Source organism: Pipra filicauda, unplaced genomic scaffold (genome assembly GCF_003945595.2).
Source record: "Pipra filicauda isolate LSUMZ 115617 unplaced genomic scaffold, ASM394559v2 scaffold356_size1356884_pilon, whole genome shotgun sequence".
NCBI lineage: Eukaryota > Metazoa > Chordata > Aves > Passeriformes > Pipridae > Pipra > Pipra filicauda.
The window spans coordinates 942,423-956,494 of record NW_024104483.1 but is presented as its reverse complement, the minus strand read 5'-3'; the positions used below and the strand labels follow the sequence as shown (position 1 = coordinate 956,494).

Genomic DNA, 14,072 nt, shown 5'->3' with positions numbered 1-14,072 from the left:
GGATTGAAGAGAACCTCCTAATTTTTCTAGCTAACTCAAAGCTCTTCTGTTGAAGGAAGCAGAGGAGGCTGGCTGTGTTCTTTTATGGGTCCTCACTAAGGATTTAATGCTTTGTACCCACCCCAAAGGATTGCCCTACCTGGCTTGAGGAGCAGTTTTGCCAGATCTGGGCACGTCCTGAGAGACAGATCTGAGGCTGCTCAAGGTGTGATTGCTCAGTCAGGTGACAAGTGGTCACTGCCAAATCAGCAGAATGAGATAATGATCTTTTTGCCAGCATGCTGCCTGGCACTTCTGACTGCCCAGTGTCCAGCCCTCTGCCAGCTTTCCAGGAGTATTCCTTGGTGCCAGATCTTTTACACGCTTGACTGTCTCAGTGGATCCCTGCTGGCCTTGCCTTCTGCTCCTGCTGGCAGGTGCTGGCTGAGTGCTGGAGGCAGGACTGGCCATGGTCATCATGTGTTTCTGAGCCTTGTCTGGGCTGCACTGGTCACAATGGTGGTGGGTTTTGCTGCTCTGGGTCCTCACCTGGCTGCAGCTGCAGAGCTCATGTCATTCTCAAGCTCAGTACCGTTAAGAGCCTGTGCTTGTCCCATGGCAAAATACTCCTGGTGTGGGAACTCATCAGACACCAGAGCTGGAGTAGTCAGCAATGACATTGGGGGTGTTGCAGTGTCCATGTGGATAACTTACCCAACTGGATGATGCAGAGGAGACCTTCTTAGTCTCCCCAGCTGTGTTACATACTCATATGATCCATCTCATCCATCCTCCCTCCTATTCAGACAGTAATTCCCCAACCAGGAAGACTCCTCCTCATCTCTACACCAAGGCAAGGCAAATCCCAGAGGCAGCTGCACAGACGTGTGTGAAGAAGTTCCCCTGGCTGCCCTTGGAGCAGGCTGAGGCTCCAGGGATGATCTACAAGGGGTGCAGGACCTGCTGGTCTGAGTGGAGCCTGAGAGTTGTCACTCCTGCTTGGCAGTCTGCCAGGACTGTGGTTTTGTGAGGAAATCCTTGCTCTTGCAGCTGCAGGCACTGGTGAACTGCCCCTGGTTCTCCAGAGGAGGAGGAGGCCTGGCAGGGTGGGGTCAGTGGGATGTGTCCCCAGGCCCTGGCACACACGGTGTCTGTGGGAGGACAGAGGAGCAGAAGGGAGCAGGATGGGACCTTGTGCCTCAGGGCAGCAGATCTCAGAGCTGAGCAGGCTGAGGTGGCTCAGCTGCAGCTGAGGAACAGGGAAGCTGTGTCCCTCTGGGCAGGCTCTGCTTACAGAACATTTGCTATTGCACATGGCATAATTTTTGGATAAGAGGGAGAAAGAACTTGTTTTCCCTCTCTCCTGTATTTGACCTACAAATTCACCTGCTGCTGTTTCCTCATCCTAGCAGGATGTGCTTGCTGTCCAGGCTGTTATGGGGCAGATTGTGTGCACAGTCCCTTATTTGCCATAAACCTTTATCATAACCTTAGCCCCATGAAATATTACAAACAGATCTGAACCTGGCCTAGGTGTTTGCCTGTCCTTCTTGGGGCTGACCAGCTGGAGCTCATCCCTGTGACCTGCAGATGGTTCTGTGTCCCAAAGGCAGAGCCTGCTTTTCCCACCGTGCTGCACACGGAGCTTGGCAGAGCTGGTGGACCAGCAGAGTTGCAGGAATCTGTCCAGAGGAGTCTGGTTGAATTATGATTACAAATACTGAACTGAATCCCCTTGCAAACAGTCTTTGACTTTTGTGTAACTGTGATTGTGTGACAAGTGATTTCAACTTTTAGGTGGCCACTGAAAGGCGCCTTGTACTGGTTTGTTTCTGTGGCTACTTGGGAAAATTTTGCTGCACGGTTATAATATAGAAAGAATTAACAAATAGTGACTAGTGGATAATGAGTGTGTTCGTACACAAATATTCTCATTCAAGGCAAGGCAAAACGTGACCATTCTACAAGAGTCACTGAAAATAAAAATTATTTGGTGTTGCTTGAGAAAATCCTGTTTAGTAGTTGTAGTTTGGTTTGGAAGGAAAATATTTTAAAAAAAGTAGGGTTGGCCCTTCATCACCAGAAGCAGATTGCAGTTGTCATATGACAAAAGAGCAGGACTTGCTGTTTGACTCCTTCTGGCAAAAGGCAAACACAGCCCAGGAAGGCTGATCTGGACCGACGTTTGAGTAAAGAAGACATCTGGCACTGGCACCCTTCCCCCAGAGCTGTGTCCCTGCCCTTTCTACCCTTCAGAACTGCTGCCCCACCAAGGGCACTGCTTTTCCTTTGCAAATCCAGGCTTTGCTCCTGCAGAGAAAAGTCTGAGAACTTCAGAGAATTCAGCGTTAGAGTGTGACCCGGTGGAACGGCCCTCGGGGCGTTATCGGTGTCCCCGAACAGGCTCAGGGGCCGGTGCGAGGGGACACAGCGGAGCGGATCCGGCTGGAATCCCGCGGCAATCCGAGCGGGATCCAGCACCGATCCCTCGGGATACGGGGGCAGCGCTGCCATCGGGCGACACCGGGCGGACACCGACGGCTATTGCAGCCCCTCGGGCCGGGATACAGGGATCGGCCCCGCGCCGGGACACGGGATACAGGGAACGGTGCCGAGAGCAGGGACACGGGAATGGTGCGGAGAGCAAGGACACGGGATACAGGGAATGGTGCCGAGAGCAGGGACACGGGAATGGTGCGGAGAGCAGGGACACGGGATACAGGGAATGGTGCCGAGAGCAGGGACACGGGAATGGTGCGGAGAGCAGGGACACGGGAATGGTGCGGAGAGCAGGGACACGGGAATGGTGCGGACAGCAAGGACACGGGATACAGGGAATGGTGCGGAGAGCAGGGACACGGGATACAGGGAACGGTGCCGAGAGCAGGGATACAGGGAATGGTGCCGAGAGCAGGGACATGGGATACAGGGAATGGTGCTGGTACTGAGGGCAGGGACACGAGAGGAAGAGAAGTGTCCCAAGACGGGCAGCAGGGACGGGGAATAAAGAAAAGTGTCCCAGCGGCAGGAACGCCGGACAGAGGGCAGTGTCCCGTGCTGGCTGTAGGGATGTGGGATGGATGGAGGTGTCCCGGGCTGGCAGTAGGTATGTGGGATGGAGGGAGGTGTCCCGTGCTGGCAGTAGGTATGTGGGATGGAGGGAGGTGTCCCGTGCTGGCAGTAGGGATATGGGATGGAGGGAGGTGTCCCGTGCTGGCTGTAGGGATGTGGGATGGAGGGAGGTGTCCCGTGCTGGCTGTAGGGATGTGGGATGGAGGGAGGTGTCCCGTGCTGGCTGTAGGGATGTGGGATGGATGGAGGTGTCCCGGGCTGGCAGTAGGGATGTGGGATGGAGGGAGGTGTCCCGTGCTGGCTGTAGGAATATGGGATGGAGGGAGGTGTCCCGTGCTGGCTGTAGGGATGTGGGATGGATGGAGGTGTCCCATGCTGGCTGTAGGGATGTGGGATGGAGGGAGGTGTCCCGTGCTGGCTCTAGGGATGTGGGATGGAGGGAGGTGTCCCGTGCTGGCAGTAAGTATGTGGGATGGAGGGAGGTGTCCCGTGCTGGCTGTAGGGATATGGGATGGAGGGAGGTATCCCGTGCTGGCAGTAGGGATGTGGGATGGAGGGAGGTGTCCCGTGCTGGCAGCAGGGATGTGCAATAAAGCCCCCTCTGCTCTCCTGCCATGACACCAGCCTGCGTTTCACACCTCTGTGCTGGGGGACACACCCAGTGCAGTTTGGGTTTTTGGTATTTTTAGGTTCTTCGGGTTTGCTCTTTAATGGGGAGAGGGAAGCATGGATGGTTGTTAAGACACTTTTAAATGACAGGTCTTGGGCTCAGTTTGAGGCTCTCTGTCCTGCCCCAGTTAAGGCAGTTTGTGGGGTGCACAGTGTCCCCAGGAACATCTGCAGTGAGGGAGGTCTGATGGGTCTGAGCAGAGGGGGTTACACAGGGCTCCCTTTGACCCTTCCTGTCTGGGAATGCACTGGTTTGTAGGGGCACTGCAGGCCGGGCCTCGAACTCTCGAGGCTGCCAGAAGAGCTCTGGGACTGTTTGCAGCCCAGGTCTTGCTGACTTCCTGAAAAACCTTCCTTGGCTTATGTTGTTTAGGTGTTTTTGCCTGGGGAGCTCTGCCTTGGCTCGTTCTGGTTGTTCTGGTAACCTCACCCTGAGCACTGGCTTTGAAGTGGAGGTTCCTTTGTAATGAGGAATTAAGGAATTGCAGATATTGCTGATTGATTGTGGCATTGATGAAGGGGTTAACTGGAATGAATTAAGAGAGCCTTGTGGGAAAGCAGGTGGGACAGCCTCTCACTGAGGATAAGTGGAAGGAAATGCTGTTTTTCCCTTTTCTATCAGATCAGGCAGAAACAAAGTCAGGAAGCTGAGAGAGGTCAGCAGAGAGCTGTGGGTGTTTATTGCTCATAAAAGAGCATTTTTGGTATTATTTTCTTCTTCTTTCCCTGATGCAGACCAAAAGGGTGTCTTTATGTTTTGCTTTCTGTCATGCTTTTTCTATGGGCTAGATTCAAGCTAAATCATCCACTGTGATCTGATCAGACTCTTATTAATTTCCTGGTAAGGTTTGATGACTTGTGGTACAGTAAGATTGTGATAACTTCTTCAGTGGGGAAAAAATCACCTTAGCGATGTCTTTCATTCCAGAAGTGTGTGAAGGTAAAATCACCAGTTTTATTTCTTACTTTCTCAAACTTGAAACGGTTATTTAAAAAATTAGGCAGAAAGAGAGAATAGGTCAAAAAAGATATTAATTTTCTTCTTTTGTGCTCGCCCCACCTGAAATATAATGAAAATAAATATAACTATTATTTCTAGCCAAATAGGATTGTATATCAGCACGTTTACTACCACCAGAGCATTTCCCCTGCACGTGACATAAGTCTAGCAGTGAAAGCATTTACAATAACTGTTCATAGGTGCATCTGTGCTCTGAACTCTGAGCTCCAGAAACCAGCAGGGCTTTACATGGCTTTCCCTCCAGTCAGTGCTGGCTGGGGCACAATTCCTGTGCTTGGCAGGTCCCTCCTGGTGCTATTCCAGGCTCTTCTTGCTGAAAGGAGAAAAGGGAAGAACCCACTTATTGAAGAACAAGAACTCAGAGAAGATGCTTTGATTTCTCTTTTATAACTGATCCTTCTGTTCCCACTGGATTTGCTGTTGAATTCCTGTGTCCAGCGTGTCAGTTGGACTGGACTGTAATCAGATAATGTGTGATAGAACATGTTCTTTCTTTCTCTGAACAGTGGAAATTTGCTTTGATCAGGGGACCTTTGCTCCCCTGACCTACCTGGGACACGTGGCACTGGGCCAGGTGTTCACACTCAAAGAGTTTTCATGGCTGCTTTGATACCTATCAAAGATTCTCATCACAAGTCATTATTTCATTGAAAATTCTAATGGGGTGGGAGTAAAAAAACCTTTATTAAATGGCATGAACTTTGGCATCTGAATGTAATAAAATAATAATTTATGATATATTTTTAAGGATATGAGATTAAAATGCATATTAATGAAATGATTAATGAAAACCTTTATGAGACTCTCTGCTACAAGTTGCGAGTAGCTGTTTAATCAAATTCTTTCTATGGAAAAATGCATTTCATTATAACATAATTAGCACATCTATTGTGTTTTTAATATAACTTGTGCTAAAGTGTGTTGGATCTGGAGTTTGCTTACGGCAATTAGCAGTGAAGGAATTGAACTTTTTTGCTTTATTCCAGGCTTTGTAAATTATAAGTGCTGTATCTGGGGAAAATTGATATAATTTTTTTTTTTTAAGTGCTAGAATAATCCTGGGAATTGTTGGGGCAGTCTTTAGTTGCAGTAAGAAGGAAGGGTAAGAAATTGTGCTATGTGGAGCTGCAGATTTAGGGATAATTTATTTCCTGTTGCTGATGTGTGACAATCCTGGGCTGTGAGAAAGTTGGGACTTTTTTGTCCCCCAGAGTAATCCTGCCTGCTGTACAGGGAGTGGGAGAAAGCTGCTTTTACAGAAAGTCCTTTGGGGTAATTATGGTTAGTCTGGGTTCCCTTAGAGCACAGACACCAGTGTTTTTATGGCTGAGGTCAATGTGGCACAAAGCCTGATATTGTCCTCTGTGTGAAACTTCTTAATGCACAGAAAATACAAATTTGAGATTCACTTTTATGTAGTAAAAAAAAAAATACGGTACAGGAATATAAAAAGGAACTTTACATCTTTATACAAGGGAACTGCATACAGGCTTCCAAAAAAAACCAACTTTAAAAAAACTGAGTACAGGTAATACTTAAAAACAAGGATTACAGGTAATACTATCTGGGTGATGCCTACCAAAGTACTTTAGTTACTGCACTACATAATTTAACAACTAACTTTACCTGTTGATACTCAATACCTTAATTACTGACAAAAAAATTAAACTGTATTAGTAGTTAGCATTCTTTATAATGTACCAACATGTGGAACCCCAATAGCATACACTGTTGGCTGGATTAAGCAAGAGAGAATGAACACATGAAAAACAAAGCCAAGGCTGTCATCCCAAAATGTGCTTCTTTTTTTTAGTGAAGGATGGGATCCAAAACTGATTTGACTGATGGACAGAATTCTACTCAGTTTTCTTTTAGCTCATATTTGAAAATTTGAGTGATTGCATAATTGATGTGACTGTACATTAGTGTCCAGGTAAGTATTTTATTGGATAACTTTTTTCCAGTAGTTATCCAGTTTAGAATTAATGTGAGACCATATTATAGTGCATTCCTGTTTCCTACCAAGAAAGAGTTATGGGGGGAGTGTAAATTAGAGATGACATGAAAAAGGGAAAAGCAAAGTTGTGAGTTCCACTATACTGGTTTAGGAAAAAAATAAAATCTAGTGTTATTTGGTTAGCTAGCAGATTTAAATAATTAAATCAACTAAACTAATACCTACAGCTCCAGCCCAGATGCTGCCCAGGGCAGTATCTGGGTACAGGGCTCTGTTCCTGCTGAAGGCAGCAGGAATCTGTGTTGCTGCAAGCCAGGGACAGGCCATTGTCCTAAGAGACCCGTTTTTTCCAAAAAATGTATTTGGCTGGGGAACTTCCCCCCCGGGAAGTTTCATTCTGGTCATTCTGTGGCTCTTCCTCAGGTGAGGCACTAAACACACAGGGATGGAGAAGCTGCAGCTCCAAAACCTTCCTTCCACTGGTGGTTCCTTATGCAGATGAGAGTGTGGGTGTGTAGCATTCAGGTTTAGAAGTCTGCAGTACTTTCCTAGGAGGAAAATACTGGTTTTACAGTACCCGCTTAGAAAAAGTCACAACAGATTCACAGTAATGAGGCCCTTCATTTGTTTGTCCCTGAAAAATACAACTGCATTAATAACATTGAATAAAAACCCTATTCAGCCTCTTTGGAATTACAGAGAGACCTATGCTTCCATCTAGAGATGGAAAAGTACAGTATTGGAGTCTTAACATTCCCCTGATGTCCCCATTTCCTGCCCTGCAGGATATATTCCATGGAGTAACACTAAAATCCTATTTACAGAGAGAAAAAACGATTTTGCTGTTAGCTAGAGCAGATTCTATCAAGCCAGAAAGGTGCCTGAAATCATCATCAGGCTGTTAAAAATGACAGATGACACCAGATTGTGTGTCTAAAAATCCTGTCTAATTTTATCTTGAATAACTCGAATATGTAATCAAAGACTATAAAACAAAAATAATTAATAGAATGGAAAGAAGGAGAAAACATGCCTCTTTTAGAAAATGATGGAATAATTTCTAATATTAAGTGATGGACCATATGTTCCTCCTCTCCTCTACTGGGTAAGCATAAGTGTGGAACATCAATAAAGATGTTCCAGAAGGGGCAGGCAAAGCAGCCAGCTGGAGATACAGGGGGCTTAAAACATCCCTTAGCAAGGCCACTGAACCTCTCTCTCCCAGTGGATGGTGACCTTGGATACATGTTGATGGAAACAGTACAGGAGGAGAGGAATGAAAGAGAAACAGGGGGGAAAAAGCCCACTTTTTAAGAATTGTCTACCTTGATGGGAATCCTAGGAGACTTGAGCAGGTCCATGAGAAGCTATTTTGGGGACAGAACTGAATGTTAGCAAGGACAGCAGTGCTGGGGGAAGTTAATACACATGGTCTGTGTGTCTTTTTAACCCTACTGTTGTCAGGTTTTTCTCTCACGTCTGTTTGAAATCCTAGTATGGCTTGAGGGAAGAGCTGTGAGTTCTCCTGTGGCCACCGACAGTCTCCTGATGTCTATTTGTGGTGGGAGGGAGAAAACTCATGGCTAATTTGAACTTAATACACAAAATCTTCACTAGGTTCTGATCCATAGAGCTCAGCCAACATTTTAAACCTGGGTCCCCAGTCGTTGAGGAAGTCGTAGTCGACGTCTGAGTCCGAGGAGCCCGACTGCAGGGAGCTGAGGGACTCGGCGATGGACTCGGCCCCCTCGTAGCCGTAGATGTGCAGAGTGTCGTAGGGCAGCAAATCCCTGTCGTTGTCAGCTTCGCTCTTCTTCTCCTCGATCATGCTTTCCATTTCTCCAGCACCAGAAGTTATAGTTCCAGGAGGCTTTTGGACTTGTGCATACGGAGAGGGAGCAGCCTCTGCCTTCACGCCGTTCTTGCGCACGGAGTTGAGCACGGACACGTCGTAGCTGGTGGTGTCCATTTCCCCACCACCTTCCTCGTCATACCTGACCAGCTGCTCGTGGATCTCTGCCACGCTCCTCCCCAGCCCGCTCAGATCCTTCTTGTGTCTCTTCCTCAGGAGAAGCAGCATTGCAAGTACTGCAAAGAGAACTTAAATGAGCACGTGTAAATAGAGAGGCAAGGCAGTGAAACAAATTGCATTTAAGATATGTAACACAGTCTGAAGTGGTTTTTTTTCCTGAACTGATTTTTTTAACACCTATTTTTTAAAGGAGTAGTTAAAAATACTGCTTAGCTGTAGGATTACTATGTTCTGAAGAAGTTCAGTCTGGACAGGAATTGCACCCCTGACTCTTGAGCTGTAATCACAAGTACATACATACATACATGATGTCACAAGTTCATTGAATCACCTACTGCCTGCAGCTGGTAAATCTTTTAATGCCAAGCATCAAATGCTACTTATGTGGTACTTGAAAAGTAATTCAAGCAAGAAAAAGTACTGTGCCTTCTCTGATAGATTTCAAATGCAGCAGATAAGCACTGCTCTGCTGGCTTGTTACAGATATATTTATGTATGTATGTTCACTGTACTGTTTAAAGGGCTTCCAGACAAGTTCAGCCTTTGGAAACAGGAATCCTATTGTTATTACCCAGCAAAAATTTCCTATTCTCTAGCTACATGTGAGCCTGGCAGCAGTAAATCAAGTCTATTATGCATATGTGCAGTAACCTTTCCAGTGACTCAGCCTGCCCAGTGGAGGGAACAGCTTTGTAGCTGAGCTCTGTAACACACCAAAGAGGAAGAACACGTGAGATGAATCAAAGAGTTACAGAATTTCTGGCTCTGTGGCCATTTTATAGGCACAAAGCTTTTGTAGATCTCAGTTCAGAAAGAACAAAACCTTTAAATGCAGAGAATATTACCCAGGTCAGATCCTTACCAATGATGGTGAAGATGCAGATAAAAATGGCCACCAGTGCTTGTATGCTGACTCCCACTTGTTTGGCTCTTTCCTCACAGAAAGTGAAGTTGCCTTTTTCGTTGCACTTGCAGACACTGATGACAAGAGTGTTTGTGCTGCTGAGCTCAGGAACACCGTTGTCTGAGATGATGACAGGCAGGTAGTGGATTTTGGCAAGTTCACGATTAAACTGTCCGTATTTGACAGTGATATTTGCTGTGTTATCTGCAAGAAGTAATGACATCTAATTAAGTGATAATCTCTGCCAGAAGTTTCCCAGTCTGGTGGTACATCTTCCCCTTAGGCAGAGCCAGCCTTTAGAGAAACTCGGCTGGCAACAAACAAATTTTTTTTTTTCCAGTATGTTAAGCCTTTAAAAATAAATATTACTTAGCTCAGCCAGACCAGTCACGGGTCATTGCTGCAGTTTTTCTCCCCTGAGCCCCAGTGTCCCACTTGGAGCAGCTGAGAAAGGCATTGCAGGGATACTGTACCGTAGTTCTCAATCAGGGAGAAGTTGCTGTCTTCTGTGGCCAGGGAGAATTTGAAGAACCCTCTGGGTGACAGTTCATCCTTGTCAGTAGCTGAAATCCTGACGATCACCTACAAAGATGGAAGAGGTCACAGCTTTCATTATACATTTTCTCCAGTGATAAAATCATGTAAAGTATTTATGGAGCTGGGCTGTGTGTCCTGGGTAACCCTTCAATAACAGGCAGGACACAGATATCTCATGATGCTCCTCTTCAAGTTCTTTCAAGGCAAGGAATTCCTTTGTAGGTCCTCTAAAAGATCAGTTTTGCCTCTTCAGATTGTAATGAAAGCATAAAAAAAGCCTTATGCTGAAAGATATGTGGCTTCTTTAAATGCCTAAGGTGGCTGTCTTCTCAAGTGTTCAACCTACCTGGGGGTGTGACTGTCATCCTTGGAATGTCACTGAGGCTGCCACACCTGAATGACATGTTGGGTTTGAAAACCTCAACCTAGCATAGATTAGATGTATAGAATAAAAAAAAAAGTGTGTGATTATGTCCCCGAGATATTTTAAAAATTAAACTAAGGGTGAAATGAATACCTTCTGTGTTATATCAGATTCCCTCAAAGAGTCCAGACTGTGACAAAGTCTCTTAATGAAACAAATATTAAATGTATGGGCTGATGTCTTGGTTCTGGTCCAGACACTGATGTTATTCTATACCATCTTACTTCACTGCTGGGGGCAGGGGAAAGGGCCTCTCTCTGTGTCTCTCCTGAGAAGAAAGGGCATTCCTTTCGGGCTGAGGGAAGTGTGGGGGGCAGAGGGTCTGTCCACCATTGCTTTTCATTGTCCCAGGCTTGGTGAGCATTTTGCCTGTACATCACCCTCTCTCTGTACCCTTGCAGTCAGTATTGCTGGTGGTACTGTCTGTTTTCTTATCTCATTGCTGTTTCCAGTGAATTGTTCTGATCTCAATCTTTGCCTTTTGGGCTTCCAGCTGGAGGGAAGGGAATGCCAGTGGGAGCACTAAACTGGGGAGTACCATTTCTAAACCATGACACAAAATGTCTTAATTAAACAAATGTTACATGTATGGGCTGAATACTTGTGTCTGAGGCTGAACATGTAAATCCAGAATACTAACATAACACCCTTTTTGCCAAACACTATCACTATTGTACGTGCAGATATGTGCACTCTGCTGACCACTACAATGATGTCACATGCAGCAATGTTTCTCTTGCTATTTTAAAGTGGTTTCCTTCTCAGTATCACATATGAATATTTATGTGATAGAACTGAATTGCTGATTTTTGCTCTGCAAACTTGACTGTCCTTCATGGCTCAGCTGCTAATGCACGTACAGACTTGAGAGCCTGGAGGGAGAGGAGCAGCACAGCCCATGTGTGTGAGCAGATAGAAGTCAATATTCCAGCAGTGTGATGTCCTGAAGAGATTTTCCTGTCCACTGATGTTTTGGGAATCAGTGAAAAGAGCAGGTGTTTCGGTGCAAAAACTAACTTTTAATAACAGACAATTTTCACTTGAGCTAACAAGTAGTAATTCAGGTTTTGGGGAAAAACTCTCCCGGTCTCACCTTTCCTGGTGCAGCATTTTCACACACTCTGGGTTCCTCAGGATAAACAAGTTCTGGAGCATTATCATTTTCATCACCAACTATTACATGAACATGGGCATGTGATTCTCTGTCAGAAAGACGACCTAAAATGACAACAACGGTGCAGGTCTCAGATGTCTGGAATCCCAGGGCTGGCTAGACCCCCCTTTCTACCCTTTGTGCCCCCCTTTGTGCCTCCTGCATGAAAAATATGGAGAATTTGTAGCTCCATCTTTAATTTAAACTTTTCCCTTGACATTTAGATATTTCCCTACAAAACTTTCCTAATGGGCTAAATCATCAAGGATCTTTGAGGAGTAAAATGACCCTTTTGAAGTTCATGGCTTCCTGGTTCTTCACACTGTGTGGCTGTGGGAAGATTTGGAAGATTATTGTGCAAACCCTGAAGCATCCATGTAATTTGTAGCTTAGTGGGAACAGGCTGGCAGGTTGTGGCTTTCCTTTTTGATAAGCTCCAGCCCTGCTGGAAAGGTGTTCCCTGATTTCTTTCAAACAGGGAAGTGGGTGGCACTTACCATCTTCAAGGACTTCCTGAGCTGCTACAGTGATGTTGTATGAGGAGCTGAATTCTCTGTCCAGGGGCTTGGGAAGTTGAATAATTCCAGTATCAGACACCCTGATATAGTCTCCATTAGGACTTGCTTTTCGTCGAATAAATCTGTTTTTTGTTTAAAACAAGATATGTCAATTCCAGGGGCTAAAACTATGTTTCACTTCATTTCTTTTAGTGGAAGGTCAGAGAGTTCTGGTGTGACAAATTACATTAATATCTTGACCAGGCAGGCTGAGAATATTTCCCTAAAACTATGCAAGCTGTGAGAGTGAAATACATCTCTTGAAAGAATTTCCAGATTATTGTACTTTGCTGTTTCAGAAGTCTATTTTCTTCTCCAAGCACATGCTTGAGAGACTTCTTACAATAAAAAGTATAGCACTAAACTGTAGCCATGGGAAGATATCCAGGATTATACATTTTGCCCTAAATGTGCAAATGTTTCATCAGTAAGTTCATGTGGTAATTATATGGGTAAGAGTAATTTATGTTCAGTTTTTGGTTACCATATATATCCATGGCTGCAGTACTGGAAAAATTAAATTGTATTCTTTCTGGTTTTTGTTTGGCATTCACATTTTGAGAAACGGGGCCCAAGTCTCAGTTCTTTGTCAAATTCTTGGCATCCTAAAGAATTCTTCACTTCAAAGTAGAGTTACTAAAGCTGGTGTTGTCTTACCTGATTTTCCGTTTAGCTGCGTCGGGGTCGTGTGCCCAAACTGAACCAAGTGTTCTTACTTCTGCATCATTTTCCATGACTTTAAATTCATATGGTAGTTTAGTGAAGACAGGAGGCTCATCCACATCAGTGACTTCAATGGTGACTGTTGAAATGCTCCTCGAGCCACCAGATTTAAAATACCGGAGATCAACAGTGGGATCTGTTGCTTCAATGTCAAACCTGTATTCTGCTACTTTTTCAAAGTCCAGGGGCTAAAAAAAAGACAAATGCAGAAATTCTTCCATTGGAAATGTCCAAGCAAATGTTGCATTAGCTAGTTGTGCAAATTTAAGCTCCAAGCTCTAACTCGTGTTTGGAAACATTACCAAACTGCATCTTGGCTGGACTGATGGGAGAGCATTTCCCAACTGAACTTCTCTGTCATAGCGTGGCTTTAACAACCCCTGGTTTGGAAGAGGCTCATCCAGCATTCTAAGTTCAGTAAGTACTTCTTGGTTTCAACACTTTTCTTTTTATAATCCTGTAACAACCAAACCTGGTTAAGCTCCTTTCCCCCAAGGGCTGGGGACCAGGTTGTCTCTTGGCAAAGCTTTCTGTTCTGAAGGCATTCCAGGCAGACTGCATAGCTGCACTGACTGATAGCTGGGGCATTTAGTGAGAAATGACATCCTCTTCCCTGTTCTTCCCATTGCCTGAGATTGCAAAAGGAGTCACACAATGGGAGGAAGGCTTGGAGCTCGGGCAGCTATGGCTCGTTTCAGTCTAGGGCCCTTTGTGATATTGCCTGAGATTCTAAAAGCACTCTGAGATACACAGGAATTAACTGTGGTGACTCTTGTTTTCCTCTTTGAGCAGACATTGCAGATGGAAGTGATAGTACTTATCTAGCAGCTGAAATTTTATCTCACATGGCTGCATATTTAACATTATGATGTGCATGGCCAACATCACATTATGAAACAGAGGGGTGAACTCTGCCTGCTGTGCGTTAAAAGAAGAGCTGATTCCAAATCCCTCTGTAGTGGGGAGTGTTTGTGTGGGGTCTCCTGCTGCTCCTCCTCTGGGCAGCAGTTGCAAGCACTACATTCCTCAGGTCATGGGAAGACC

At 45.4% G+C, this 14,072-nt stretch overlaps 1 protein-coding gene across 2 annotated transcripts in view; it reads right to left on the bottom strand.

Moving 5' to 3' along the window:
- Positions 1-4,688: 4,688 nt before the first annotated feature.
- Positions 4,689-14,072, bottom strand: part of CDH5 (cadherin 5) — a 31,113-nt gene continuing 21,729 nt past the window's right edge. The window contains exons 7-13 of one of the 2 annotated variants that reach the window (XR_005564740.1): positions 12,963-13,216; positions 12,246-12,388; positions 11,689-11,813; positions 10,108-10,216; positions 9,593-9,838; positions 8,024-8,786; positions 4,689-5,054 (exon numbers count right to left, since the gene is read on the bottom strand). Coding sequence is in view for 1 of the 2 variants with exons in the window: in XM_039384456.1 (XP_039240390.1) it covers positions 8,293-8,786; positions 9,593-9,838; positions 10,108-10,216; positions 11,689-11,813; positions 12,246-12,388; positions 12,963-13,216 (1,371 nt within the window). In the remaining variant the exon portion in view is untranslated. Of the gene's footprint in view, positions 5,055-6,187; positions 8,787-9,592; positions 9,839-10,107; positions 10,217-11,688; positions 11,814-12,245; positions 12,389-12,962; positions 13,217-14,072 lie in introns of those variants that run through there. The other variant, XM_039384456.1, reaches the window with a different exon arrangement.